At 36.2% G+C, this 14,700-nt stretch overlaps 1 protein-coding gene across 1 annotated transcript in view; it reads left to right on the forward strand.

The window, feature by feature from the left end:
- The window catches only part of LOC134841569 (calpain-9-like), a 39,244-nt gene extending 25,771 nt beyond the window's left edge, over window positions 1-13,473 (forward strand). Inside the window, exons 8-16 of the mRNA XM_063857599.1 lie at window positions 1,853-2,024; window positions 3,000-3,155; window positions 3,478-3,689; window positions 4,017-4,056; window positions 4,576-4,711; window positions 5,425-5,552; window positions 6,284-6,362; window positions 12,591-12,707; window positions 13,216-13,473. Of these exons, the coding sequence (XP_063713669.1) occupies window positions 1,853-2,024; window positions 3,000-3,155; window positions 3,478-3,689; window positions 4,017-4,056; window positions 4,576-4,711; window positions 5,425-5,552; window positions 6,284-6,362; window positions 12,591-12,707; window positions 13,216-13,301 (1,126 nt within the window). The 3' untranslated portion in view covers window positions 13,302-13,473. The remainder of the gene's footprint in view (window positions 1-1,852; window positions 2,025-2,999; window positions 3,156-3,477; window positions 3,690-4,016; window positions 4,057-4,575; window positions 4,712-5,424; window positions 5,553-6,283; window positions 6,363-12,590; window positions 12,708-13,215) is intronic.
- The last annotated feature ends 1,227 nt before the right edge of the window (window positions 13,474-14,700 follow it).

A 14,700-nucleotide genomic window follows, 5' to 3' on the forward strand; every position in this document is an offset into this window, starting at 1 on the left:
TCAATGACAAAAGAAATTTGCCTTCTCCCTCACGCCGCCCCCAGTACCGCCTTGGCCTGGTACTGGGAGGTCTACCCCTTTTTTGCGATCAGCTAATCAAACCTTTGTTAATTTCCGATTTTCATTGAAAATTTGACTTCCTGGTGATTTGATTTTTTGAATTATTAATTTTAAAACACCTGCATTATCCGCTAAGCTATGTCAACTTAGTGTGATATAACTTTTGCTCGTTGAGGAAATATCCTCAACGCATTTCTATGAAAAAATTGGCTTAAAATTACTGTTTGTTCAAGCTTTGAAGTAACTTCTATTTTAAACCAGCAAATTTACGTTGTTTTGATATTTTCTTGACGTGCGGCAATTATTTTTTGATCACAATTAATGATTCTTTGATTTGTTTGGATATATTCTGTTTCGGATTCTTTAAGAGAGTGGAGTAAGTTTCAATTGCTTTAATTATAGGGTAGGATGGTATAGAGTAGATTCGTATTATGTTGTTTGAAAGATAGGATAGAATAAATAAGGGTAGATTAGCACAGGGTAGATCAGAAAAGGGCTGAATGTCATGGAACCCAAATATCAATTGTTAGAATTTGAGTCCTATAAAAAACTAAAGAGTCAATTAGATTTTTTGTAATTTAGAACTGTTTTTTGTGCAAAACAAAAAATCGTGTCAAAATTTTCCGTAGTTTTGAATAAAAATTACGATAGTGAAAACAGATTCATTTGGGAGCTCAAAGATTTCAATATCAATCACCACTCAGCACTTTTCTTGCACATTTTTCGAATAAAAAAACCATCACAAGCCTATTCATCCCTCATTTTAAAAAAGTGGAACATAGATACTAATTCTGGGCTATATTATATGTTTTTTTGGTAGTTACATTCTAAGTTAGTGTGGATGCATTCAGCTTTTTATATTTCAAATTGTTACTTGCAAAATTGTCTGCATTTTTTTTGGTGCCACTTCTGTTGAATTTCATTGGCAGTTTGTTAGCATACGTAGCTGCCTTATTCGTGACTAGTGTTTGTTGTTGGCTTAGCGTGCGTGGCTGAGCGGTGAGTTTGTGAGACTCAAATTCTATTGATTGCGATAGGTCGCAGATCGAATCCTAGACGTAGCTGGATTTTTGCTAATTCGAGGCTTATTTCCATTTTTTCTTATTGCGCGTTCTAAAGCTGCTTTTTGTCGTGTTTTCCTTAGTGTTTGCAAAGCGAGGCATAGCCTCTGTGTTCATTGGTGGCAAATTTTAAGACTCGTGGCACAGATGCGAGGCCCTAGAGACCCCCAAGTCTCGAGGTTGTTGGTTCAAATCCGACTCATAGCAATGGTTTTATTACTCAAGGCTAATTTCTAGATCTTTTTAGTTGTTTTTCTTAGATGCCTTTTATCGTTTTCTCTTGTGTTTGCTATAAGTGCAGCTTAGCATTTATGTGAAACTTACAAAAATTGTGTTTTAAGCTTAAGCTTATCTCTGCTAAGGCGCCGTCGGAATTATTTTTCCCGGGTTGATGTCGACGTTTTATCGCAACCAACTCTTAGCATTTCCAGACTTTTTGGCATTACCAGATTTTCCCGCGCCGTCATGTTTAGACTTTCGCAACCTTTATGGTCGGATTTTATGCCCAAACTTTAGTATTAGCACAATTTGACGACTCACTTGCGACTTTCACAATTTAATGTCCAGATTTTTGCAGCATATAGTTTCTGCACGACTATGCAGTTGGGACAATTCTAGGAGTTAAGTCTGAGACATTGACCCGGGTGGCACTCTCAGCTTCTAGGTGGCTAAACTAAACTTTTTTGAGAGGGAGAAGGGTCTGGCAGCCGCATATATTTTTAACTTTTCAGGATGAGTTTCGAGGACTTCTGTCGCGAGTTCAAAAATGTGGCGATTTGTCATCGGGAGCCGGGGGAGGAGGAGGCGGCAGGGAGGCGGGCAAGTGTGAAAAAACGCTGGTATGTTGAGAGACACGACAACCAGTGGAACCAGTCCACTGCCGGGGGATGCAGAAACTTCAAGGTGAGCCCAATCAAAAACTAAATCAGACTGTGATGTAGAAAGTTCACTGTCAGCCAATTTAAAACTAAATTCAACTGTTGTGCTGGAATTTTTGACAAATAAGTTATTTTCATGTTTACGAAGAGCTCAGTTCAATTCTTCGTGAAATCGGTCGAACTAAAGAAAGTGTTTGATGGATTATTTTTGTGTATCATTTCTCAAGGGTATTATTTTTATTAAGTTGTATACACAGATTGTATAAAGGCAACTTTTTGTCTTTTTTCAGTCATTGAGAATATTTTTTAAGCGTTTTTCGTCTGCTGGAGTGTATCATGGTTCCGATCATTGAAAATTGGGAAGAGCTTTGTATTCGAGTGTGTTGTAATTTTTTTGTTTCCCGCGAAAAATCGCAAATAAACATTTGATGATTCCACAAAAAATCAACGGAATGGATCGAGTTATATCTTAATAAAGTTCTTTCAGTCGCAATTTGAGCGATATTTAAAAGTTTTCCAAAAAAACACCCAGTGTCGAGAAAAAATGATTTCAGTTTAAAAAATTATATCAATCTTCTTAAACACTTTTAGAATTTTTTTGGGTATGTCGATGTATTTTTTTGGTTTTTTGGGCTTTTTTCAGATCTGGTTACTGGAGATATTAAAAAATTCCCAGTTCCGGGTGAATGAAACTAGCTGACGTTTAGTTGGTTTTTTTTTTAATTTTCTTATTGTAGTTCCCGTGAATCGCAGAGGAGCTATTGCAGTAGGCCCCTTAACAGGCCTGTTTAAGGATAGTCCATTTGAATTACTTCCCTCATTTCCAGGCTGAGCTATTTTGTTGAGCGAAGCTCTTTTGTTGCGACTCAAGGCCGTTTTTTTGCGTCTAGAACTTTCATGTGGTACCACTATTGCAGCCGAAAATGGTCAGGCTGTGGTAGACCTGAAGCTAGAGGTCAAGTGAGATCTCGTTATCACACGCTACGTTTTATTGATGTAGGAATCGTTCACGAAGAACCCCCAGTTCCGAGTGAAGTTGGTGGATGTGGATGAGGAGGACGAAGATGACCTATGTACTATGGTGGTGTCACTCATGCAGAAGAAGACGAGGGGGGTGGGGGTGAAGAAAAACTGCATCGGAATAGCCGTCTACAAGGTATCATCATTATGCAACTGCACTTACATTCGCTCGAATTGCGAATAATTTAATTTAATTGAAAAAATTTGTAATAGTTTGATTTTTTAATATGCAATAAACACCATTAACGCTTTGCAAAACATTGCACAAGCCCTCCCATTGAGAAAATATTATGTTGGTTTTTCTCTGTAATCAAATAATGCACAAATAAACCGACCAAAGTGTTACAAACATTACAAAAACTACCAAAATAATAAAGCAAGGGTTTAATAATTGGTACAATACACAAAAATTGTTTATCGTCAAATAATATTTAAACGTCGGTTTTTGGAAATTTAAGGTGGACGATGACGCCCCTGATGAGCTGGACTTGGACTACATTCTGCACCATAAACAGGTAGCCAAGAGTAAGACATTCATTGACAGTAGGGAGGCGGTGCTGAGGTGCAGACTACCCCCTGGAAACTACTGCATAATCCCCTCCACACACGAACCCAACAAGCACGGCAACTTCATGCTCAGAATATACACTGAGAAACAGGCCACTTCCAAGTAAGCAGCATTTACGGGTCCCAAAAGTCCGCTTATATAGATATCTATATTTTTTATAGAACTGTCGAGTAAGTCTAGATAGTTGAGATAAAAAAAACAACCTACCAAATATTCCGCTAAATCCTTATTTGAACATATCTGAAAAACACCGTTGGTGGTTTAGAACCGATAGCGCACAATACGCAGGATTTTTTTGGCAGGGTGGAACGGTTTTTTAGAGCATTTTTTGAGCAAATTTTGGTCAGCGTTTTCACCCATCCCCCGCCTTTCCTTGGAACGCTACCTCGCTACTTTTCAGAACTCTTAACAGATGAGGTTTGTTCACAGGGAAGTTGACGATGACACGGGCGGGGCAATCAACTTCGAGGTAAATTGACTAAATGGACGCTCATAGTTCTTTTTAAAAATTCTTTGTCAATTTATTCTTGACCAAGATTTTTTGCCTGTTTTAGAGTCACGTGAGTAAATTTCCATATTTACTTTGATATGATTGTTTGTTGAATTGATATTTTACTCGACTTTGCGACATATTTCTTGACCTTCACTTCGAAATAATTCATTATAAATAGTGCTATCAAAAGTTCCAATACAACGATTAAGCTATCAAATATGCCAAAAACTCTGCGCCAGCTAAATAGGTTTTAATAATGATGTTCATGCCATCGACTAAGACCACTTTGAGACTCGAAAGAGCAAACAGTTGGTTGTGTAAATAAAAATCATAAACCTAAATCCTATTGGAAAAAAAAAACATTTCAAAAGGAAGAATTGTCTGTTTACTTAATGAATTGAAATCCCTCTTTAGCTATTGTTGCTGAAATATAAGAGAATTCAGAATCAAATTTCACTACCATATTGCATCATTAATTCAGAGTAATTTAATTGTTCACAGGTGTTCACCAATCACGAATCGTCTGTGGGTGCGAAGATGTTGGCCATGTTTGATCAGATGGCCGGCGACGACAGACACTGCGATGTGTGGGAACTCAAACAGATAATGGACAAGTGTGGATACTTCAAAAGTAAGCGGCCAGTGCAAAACCGGAGGTAGGGGGTTATTTAAAATAAGGATTTTTTGGAAGAAGTTATTGGCTTGGTAGATTTGGAAGTTCTTTGGGGGTGCTAACGTTGGGAAGGTTTTGGCTTTACGAGATTTCGCGAAACTTTTTTTTGATCTACTTCTCTGCACCAGTCTGCATTAATTTCAAGAGGCCGAGCACAAAAAATTCCAAAATTTTTTTGTAAAAGTGGCAGAGTGTTAATGGAGTTTTAGGAAAATTCAGGTTACTTTTACAAGTACAGGAATCGTTTGAATGAAGCGTTAGAAATTAACAAAAACCCATAAATGGCAACTTCAAATCAATGAGTTTATGCAAGTTAAAAATGAGACTCGCGAGTTATTCAAAGGTGGCTCTATTTTTCCCCAGAGGTTAATTATTTGGGTTGGCAAGATATAAAACTATATCTCCAGAAGTAGTTGTTTCTGGAGAGCATATAACCAGCGCCCACTAAGCTATGAATTAATTGAAAGAGTTCAACTTGCAAATAGCAGCGCATGTGCGATTTGAACCAGCAATCATGTTAATGATGGGCACCATCGCTACCGGGGCGGCTCAATACCACTTGATACAAAATATCTTCAAACATTCGCTCCTGAAGAACGAATAGAGTTGAACTCTAACCCAGTTTAGATTTGAGTAAGAGTAAACTGTTAAATTGTGTTCATCTGTCATAGAACTGGGTCAGTCGGAGTTCAGTCTGGAGACCTGTCGCAATCTGGTGTCCCTGTTTGACCTGGACTACTCGGGAGCCCTGGACTCGGAGGAGTTCACTGAGATGTGGAGATTCATCTGCAAAGTACAGGTCAGCATACATTACCACACCATCCAATCCACCAAGCACCCATCAAAGTGTGAACTGAAACCTAAACTGATTCGAGCAAAGTCTATTTATGGCTCTTTTCCACTCCCCTTCCATTTTTTCAATTGTCTTACGTGTTATTATGGCTGAATGCGTGATATTACGTTACGAAATAAGATATGAAAGACAGATTTGTTCACAATAGTTTTAGTTTGTTCACCATGGAAAATTTCATTACCTTATGACTAGGGACAATTAGTTTTTCAAAATTGAAGCTCAAATGTGGGGGAAAGTGGAAAAGAGTCCCTCTTTTGTCTATTTCGAACAAAGATAGTTTTAAATGTGACTTTTCACATCCCAAAAGACAACGTACTAATTTTTAAGACCATTTATCCACGAGGGAAAGGGCCAACATACGAGCTGTACAGCTCATCACGGCGAACCGCTGTTGTGCCCCTGATTAAGACCTACGTGCAACTTTTTTGGTTATTTTTCTGGGCTGGGTAATGTTGCCTCACCCTAATTTTTAAAAACTTAGCTTGCTTAGCAAGATACACAATCAATTCTTACCATAAGTAATTACTCAAAAAGTGTAATCTAATGGCTCAAAACCTCAGTACCAGATTTTTCATAATTGTGGCAACACGTCTGGACGATATTGTCAATCGATCATGAAGAACTCAGGAAAAATATGTATATCAGAAATGAAGACAGTCATTACAGTTTATGTTTAGGAAACCTTCAAAGAGTTTGATGCCGACAGATCAAACACTCTCAGTGCATTTGAATTACGTCCTGCCATCAAAAGTCTAGGTTGGTTTTTCATATGCCATCTAAAAGGCCACAAAGTTACAAAGATCTACTTTTCGAACAAGTAATTTTTTCTCTAAATTGAATGTTTTCTGGGAATAGATTTGTCAAAAGATTGCTCGTGTCAGGACAAAACCTTAAGCGTTTCAGAGCCGGGGGTTCAAACTCGGGACGTCATATAATTCTGCCTTCATTTTTTGATGTTTTTCACGATAGTAAAATTTTTGAAATCCATAGTTTTTCGTTAGAGTCCACTGTTAGCATTGCGGCAAAGTTCACGTTTTGAATCTTAAGCTGGTAAACATTTTGTCAAGCAAATACCCCAAAGGATTCAAGAAGCAACAAGGATAGCCGGTTACTGAGCAAGTAGCGCAGAATGTTCCGACCACAGTCTTAAAAAATACAAAAAAAATTTTTTTTTTCCAAATTGGTGCGTTTTTTTTTGTATGTTGTGATAAATATCTGAGCGAAAAAATAGAACCTAGGCATATTTGAGAATCATAGTAAAATATATCAATTTTTAAGTTTTGTTTCCCAAAATTGAGCTAAAAAACACCAAAAATACTTTTAATTGAGTAAAACTAAGTTTTCACGGCCTAAAATAAGCTTAATTAAGCTATTGTAAGCCTACACGGTCACCTTATTAGCTCAAAATTCGACCAAAAATCAAAAATTTCAAGCCGGTTTTTCTCGACCCAACTCGATGATATAGTGTGGTACTTGATTTTGTGTGGAAGGCAAAAAAATTAAAACACTCGTATACAAAATTCTTTCCCATTTTCAATGGTAGGAACAAAAAAGATTCCCGACTTAAGTTTCATATCAGAAATTTGCTTTGTTGACCAGCTACTGGTCATAAAATAATTTTAAGCTCATTAGCTAAACAGTAAAACATAATTCTTCGGTCGTCAATCAAATTACTTTCAGTTAGGGTGGAGTTGGTAGAATAGCAATTTTAGGTCGAGTCATTAAAAACTGAAGGCGGGCAATTTTTTTGCGCTAAAAAATTTTTGAAGGCGAAACAATTTTGCGGGTCCAAAAGGTCTACTTACATTTTTTATGTGAGTTTCTACATCATTTACACCTAAAATATGGCTTGCCCAAGGTTTATATTTCTACAAGATAGACTTATAATTTTTTTCTTGTTGTATAATTTTTTCTGACTTTTTAACTAGACATTTTTGACGAAATTTATTTCTATCATTTAAAAGTTATTGTTGTCCTGAGCTTAGCTTTGAAAAAAAATTAGTTTTCGTTAAGTTATGGGGGTTTAAAGATTGCAATTTTGGCCAATTTGGGCCAATTTGGGGCAATTAACGCGCGATATATTTCGCGCTATTAATGCGTAAGAGGAGCTTTAATCCGTCTTAGAAATCGTTTCAAATTGGTTAAGAGAAGCCTATTTGCCATAATTGGTTTGTTACAAGGAGCGAAATCTATCCTTTTGTACTTTTTATGGCGTGTGGGGGGATTATTTTTATAAAAAGTTTTTTTCCACGTTTTCACCCAAATGTTCAAGTTCCAACAGTAACTTGATGCGTTTGCGAAATTTTGAGTTTTTTTTCTAAAAAGTCCGAAATTTGGGCAAAAAACTCGACTCGGTCGTTTTAATCAAATTATTATGAAACTAGGCGCTTTGCTGAATAATTTGCAAGACTTTGAAATTTTTGGAAAAAAAAATCAAAAATTTTCAATTTTTTTTTCAAAATTTTCGGCCTTTTTTTCGATACAGTGTTGAGCTTAGAAACACGGTGTTAGGATAACGTAATTAAAGTTTATGAGGCCGGTTTTTTCCTAAACCCACAGAAAATTTTCTGATCAGTTTTTTAGTATCGAGAAAAATTGGGGGCTACGATTTTGCCATCAAAAAACCTCGTATCAGAATTTAAAGCATCAAATCAGCAAGCTAGCACAAATAAAAAAGTTTTGGTTTTAATCTTACAAGTTTTGTAGAGGCGTTCACCGGTAGATTCCAAAATCCATGGAAAACTTCGGATGTTGAGAAAAAATGGATGTCCACAAACCACAATCAGGATACCTTAAAAGGCCTCCTCTTCTCCTAACTGGGAAGTTTCGGCTCACTGGGTTGTTTCGGCCAATCGGGTCGTTTCGGCCAATCGCGTCGTTTTGGCCAATTGGTTCGTTTCGGCCAATTGGTCACCTTCTGACAAGTTTTGGCTAATTGGACACTTTTGGCCGATTCGGCAGTTTCGGGCCACTTTCGGCTATTGCACAATTTCAGCCGATTGGGTCAAGTTTGGACAAATTTCGACTAATTGGACAATTTTGGCCAGTTCGGTTACTTCAGGGCACTATTCGGCTAGTTGCACAATTTCGGCCAATTGGGTCGTGTTTGGACGAATATCGGATAATTGGACACTTTCGGCCAATTGGGTCATGTTTGGACAAATATCGGTTATGGGACACTTTCGGCCAATTGGGATACTTTAGGACAATTTTCTGCTAATTGCACAATTTCGGCCAATTGGGTCGTGTTTGGACAAATATCGGCAAATTGGACGCTTTCGGCAATTGGGTCGTGTTTGGACAAATATCGGTTATGGGACACTTTCGGCCAATTGGGATACTTTAGGACAATTTTCTGCTAATTGCACAATTTCGGCCAATTGGGTCGTGTTTGGACAAATATCGGCAAATTGGACGCTTTCGGCAATTGGGTCCTGTGTGGACAAATATCGGTTAATTAGACACTTTCGGCCAATTGGGTTGTGTTTGGACAAATTTCGGCTAATTGGACACTTTCGGCCAATTGGGTTGTGTTTGGACAAACTTCGGCTAATTGGACACTTTCGGCCAATTGGGTCGTCTTTGGAACAATTTCGGCTAATTGGTCACTTTCGGCAAATTTGTCGTCCAAGAAAAATTGTTCGCAAATATCGTCCGGAAAATCTAATGTCCGGGTCGGAGGACCAAAATGTGCCGCACTCTCGTATCCTGTAAGATCTAAAAAACCTGCTTCAATATCTGTAAATTATCGGCAATTTAAACAGATAATATGAAGAAAAAGTAACATCTGAAAACAATGAGTTAAAAATTTTTTGGTTAACATTTTAGCAATACGGTTTCCAACAATCTCAAAATCTATAAACATTTTTGATGGCAAACTGACCTTAATTGGACAAACCAGTAGTTTTCAAGGCCTTTTGTCTAAGAAAATCTAATTCTAGCTTTTTCACTTTCGCGCTATAATGACCTCATTAATTTAAGATTAATTTAAGCGCGAACAAACGTTTTGGCTTGACGAGATTTTGCGAAACGTTTTTTTTTTTGATAAAATGTCATCTACTTCTCTGCACCAGTCTGCATTAATTTCAAGAGGCCGAGCACAAAAATTTCCAAAAAATCTTTGAAAAAATGGCAGAGAGTGTTAATGGAGATTTTGGAGAATTCAAATTTTTTTACAAGTACAGGAATCGTTTGAATGAAGCGTTAGCAATTAACAGAAACCCATAAATGGCTGTTTCATATCAATGAGATCATGCAAGTTAAAAATGAAGCCCACGAGTTTTTCAAAGATGGCTATATTTTCCCCGGAGGTTAATTATTTCCCCGGAGGAAACCTTCAAAGAGTTTGATGCCGACAGATCCAACACTCTCAGTGCATTTGAATTACGTCCTGCCATCAAAAGTCTAGGTTGGTTTTTCATATGCCATCTAAAAGGCCACAAAGTTACAAAGATCTACTTTTCGAACAAGTAATTTTTTCTCTAAATTGAATGTTTTCTGGGAATAGATTTGTCAAAAGATTGCTCGTGTCAGGACAAAACCTTAAGCGTTTCAGAGCCGGGGGTTCAAACTCGGGACGTCATATAATTCTGCCTTCATTTTTTGATGTTTTTCACGATAGTAAAATTTTTGAAATCCATAGTTTTTCGTTAGAGTCCACTGTTAGCATTGCGGCAAAGTTCACGTTTTGAATCTTAAGCTGGTAAACATTTTGTCAAGCAAATACCCCAAAGGATTCAAGAAGCAACAAGGATAGCCGGTTACTGAGCAAGTAGCGCAGAATGTTCCGACCACAGTCTTAAAAAATACAAAAAAAATTTTTTTTTTCCAAATTGGTGCGTTTTTTTTTGTATGTTGTGATAAATATCTGAGCGAAAAAATAGAACTTAGGCATATTTGAGAATCATAGTAAAATATATCAATTTTTAAGTTTTGTTTCCCAAAATTGAGCTAAAAAACACCAAAAATACTTTTAATTGAGTAAAACTAAGTTTTCACGGCCTAAAATAAGCTTAAATAAGCTATTGTAAGCCTACACGGTCACCTTATTAGCTCAAAATTTGACCAAAAATCAAAAATTTCAAACCGGTTTTTCTCGACCCAACTCGATGATATAGTGTGGTACTTGATTTTGTGTGGAAGGCAAAAAAATTAAAACACTCGTATACAAAATTCTTTCCCATTTTCAATGGTAGGAACAAAAAAGATTCCCGACTTAAGTTTCATATCAGAAATTTGCTTTGTTGACCAGCTACTGGTCATAAAATAATTTTAAGCTCATTAGCTAAACAGTAAAACATAATTCTTCGGTCGTCAATCAAATTACTTTCAGTTAGGGTGGAGTAGGTAGAATAGCAATTTTAGGTCGAGTCGTTAAAAACTGAAGTCGGGCAATTTGATGCGGGTCCAAAATGTCTACCTACTTTTTTAATGTGATTTTCTACATCATTTTACATCTACAATATGGCTCGCCCAAGATTTATGTTTCTACAAGATGGACTTATAATTTTTTTCTTGTCGTTTCGACTTTCGTAACGAAAGTAACGGAATATTTGTGCTCGGGGTGGATTTTTTTTCTTCAGACAAATTTCGACTTTTCAACTGGACATTTTTGACGGAATTTATTTCTGTCATTTAAAAATTATTGTTGCTCTGAGCCTAATTTTGAAAAAAAAATTATTTTTCGTAAAGTTATGGGGGTTTAAATTTTGGCCACTTTGGGTCAATTAATGCTCGATATATTTCGCGCTATTAACGCGTAAGCGGAGATTTAATCCGTCTAAGAAATTGTTCCAAATTTGTTGAAAGAAGCTTATTGTTCCGATTTTTGATACAAAAGTACTTGAATATTTGTGCTCGGGGTGGGTTTTTTTTCTCCAGAGATATTTTTTTTTTTTTTTAATTAGCAATTTTTGACGGAATTTTTAAAAATCATTCAAAAGGTATTGTTGTCTTGAACTTAAATTTGAAACAATATTTTTCCTGTGATTGTTTTTTGTAAAGTTATGAGGGTTTAAAGATTGCCATTTTGGCCAATTTGGGACAATTAACGAGCGATATATTTCGCGCTATTAACGCGTAAGCAGAGATTTAATCCGTCTTTGAAATCGTTTCAAATCGGCTGAAAGAAGCTTATTTGCCATAATTGGTTTGTTACAAAAGCGAAATCTGATCTTTTGTACTTTATATGTCGTTCGGGGTGATGATTCATAAAAAAATTTCATATTTAGATTTTTTTTTTCATTTTAATGTAATACGTTTAATTTTTTTATGTAACTACTGCCCCATAAACCTTGAAAGGCAGTCGGAACATTCAGAGCTTCGCCCTGTTACGAGCAGTCTTGTTTGTCTTTATTGATTTATTACAAGAAGTGAAATTTATCACTTTGATTTTTATATGGCGTTTGGGGGGATGATTTTCACAACAAATCTCAAATTCTGAAAAAAAAAAATCTTTTTTTTTGTTATATTTAATTTTTTCAGGCTGTTACTGCTCCATAGACCTTAAAAGGCAGTCGTAACATTCAGGGCTTCGCCCTGATACGAACAGTCTTGTTTGCCTTTATTGATTTATTACTAGAAGTGAAATTTATCACTTTGATTTTTATATGGTGTTTGGGGGGATGATTTTCACAACAAATCTCAAATTCTGAAAAAAAATTTTTTTTTTGTTATATTTAATTTTTTCATGCTATTACTGCTCCATAGACCTTAAAAGGCAGTCGTAACATTCAGGGCTTCGCCCTGATACGAACAGTCTTGTTTGCCTTTATTGATTTATTACTAGAAGTGAAATTTATCACTTTGATTTTTATATGGCGTTTGGGGGTATGATTTTCACAACAAATCTCAAAATCTGAAGAAAAAAAATCAATTTTTGTTATATTTAATTTTTTCATGCTATTACTGCTCCATAGACCTTAAAAGGCAGTCGTAACATTCAGGGCTTCACCCTGATGCGAGCAGTCTTGTTTGGTTTTTCAGGTGCGTCTCTGAGCAAAAAGATCATGGCGAAACTTGTGGTGAGATATGCGAACAAAGGGGGCGGCATCTCCCTCAACGACTTCATCGCCATAGCCGCCAAAGTCGCCAGCTGTCTAGGTCAACAGTCAATATTTCTATACATACAGTTCTCTCTTTGATTCACTAGGATGCACAGGCAGTCACTCTTTTCGGATGAGTGTTCAACTAGTCTAAAAAAAACAGTTAATGGTCGTTCGACAAGTATCATGTACCAACGCGTTTGATTATACTATTTCGGCCTGGTCCAAGATCTCAACTCACAAATGGTTTTCCTATGTGCAACTTGCACCTCCAAATCCTTAGAGACTTCAAAAAAAGAGCTTCAAAAAAGTTTCAATGTCGGCTACGTTTCCACTTCCTTAAAATGGTGAAAAATGCTAATTTAATAAATTTGGCAATTTAATACAAACGGCCAAAATTCTTGGTAGATCTTGTTTTTTACAGGTTCTCAATGCAGTGGGCCTTTGTCTCGTTTTTTCTAAAATTTTAAAAATGGAGCTTTTTTTTTTACCTCTGTGTGGGTTACTTCAGTTTTTTGGGGGTCAGTTTTGAGATTTGGGATAATGCGATGCTTGTTGTGTTTCAGCGGCATGTGCAGAGTATGATGTAGACAAGGACACCACAGCCGAAATATCGATGAGTCAACTCATAAACTTTGCCTTATACGTGTAGAAGCAACACGAGAAACATGCTCGTTTTGTTAATCTTAAATAATGATAGGCACGAAGCTTTATATGAAAAATATTTGTGAGCCATATTTTCTGGATTTGAAAATATGAACTATTTACGTTAAATTCAACACAAACCATTTTCAATATTTCGAACTCCAGTGAGACCTTCGTCGAGTTGGAATCTACCAAATTGTGTCCGCTATTGCGTTGAAAAACATGACATGTGAAAATCTGTCAGAAGAGCATGGGTCCAGAATGCCCCGTTTCTCAGCAAAATGTTTTGTATGTATTTATATGTTTTTTGAAATGCTATCTTTCCATATTTGTCAATCAGTGGTAGCGCATATGAGGGACGCCGCAATCAAAAAAATGGTTGACAACAAGACAAATATTTTTGTTTTTGTTATAAATTGATTTCGAAAGTTCCAACTCTACGTTTGAAAATAGTGATGAAACCACTTCAATTTTCGTGGAATCGGAAACAGTAAGCCATTTGAGAAACCCAATTTATGGAGCACGCCATTTCTGGAATCACCCAACGTTCATTCGAAACTCCCACACGTGTTCGAAATTTACAGCATCATGTACATTTTTGCTTTTTCTGATACAACTTATTGCTTCATTTTTCTTTCTAGTGGTGTTCATCTCATTGAACAGATTAGCAGGTGCAAGCAGTTTTGGTTAAGTATTACATAGTTTGAAATCCACATTGCCGTTTTTTTGATATTTGTTGGGTTTTAATGCATTTTAATTTTCGCAAGAAAATCCAACATCGGGAACACGAAGTTTGAATGTTGTTAAGAAACTGTTCATCTGACAATTTTTAATTCCGACTTTTGTAACGAAAGTAACGGAATGTTTGAGCTCGGGTGCTTTTTTCAGACAAATTTCGACTTTTTCACTTGCCATTTTTGACGGAATTTTAAAAACATCATTCAAAAGGTTTTGTTGTCTTTAGCGGAGATTTAATCCGTCTTGGAAATCGTTCCAAATTGGTTGAAGGAAGCTTATTTGTCATGATTGATTTGTTACTAGGAACCAAATCTGTGACTTTGCACTTCAACAAAAATCTCAAATTTACAAAAAAAAATGTCATTCTACTTTATTACATTTATTTTTTCGATGTTATTACTGCTCCATAGACCTTCAAAGGCAGTCGGAAATTTCAGGGCTTCACCCTAATACGAGGAGTCTTGTTGTTATTATTATACTGCTGAGTTGAAGTTAATGAAAAAATAAAAACATTTTTTGGAACCTTGATTTTTTTAATACTTTTTTTAAAAATAAAAAACGACTTTAAATTTGTTGAAACATTCAGGGTATCGAATTTTGTTTTGTTTGGTTCCTCATTGTGAATAATCTTGATGATGAGTCTTTTTTATTAATGTTGCTCTGAAAGA

Source organism: Symsagittifera roscoffensis, chromosome 3 (assembly GCF_963678635.1).
Source record: "Symsagittifera roscoffensis chromosome 3, txSymRosc1.1, whole genome shotgun sequence".
In the NCBI taxonomy this organism is placed as follows: Eukaryota; Metazoa; Xenacoelomorpha; order Acoela; family Convolutidae; genus Symsagittifera; species Symsagittifera roscoffensis.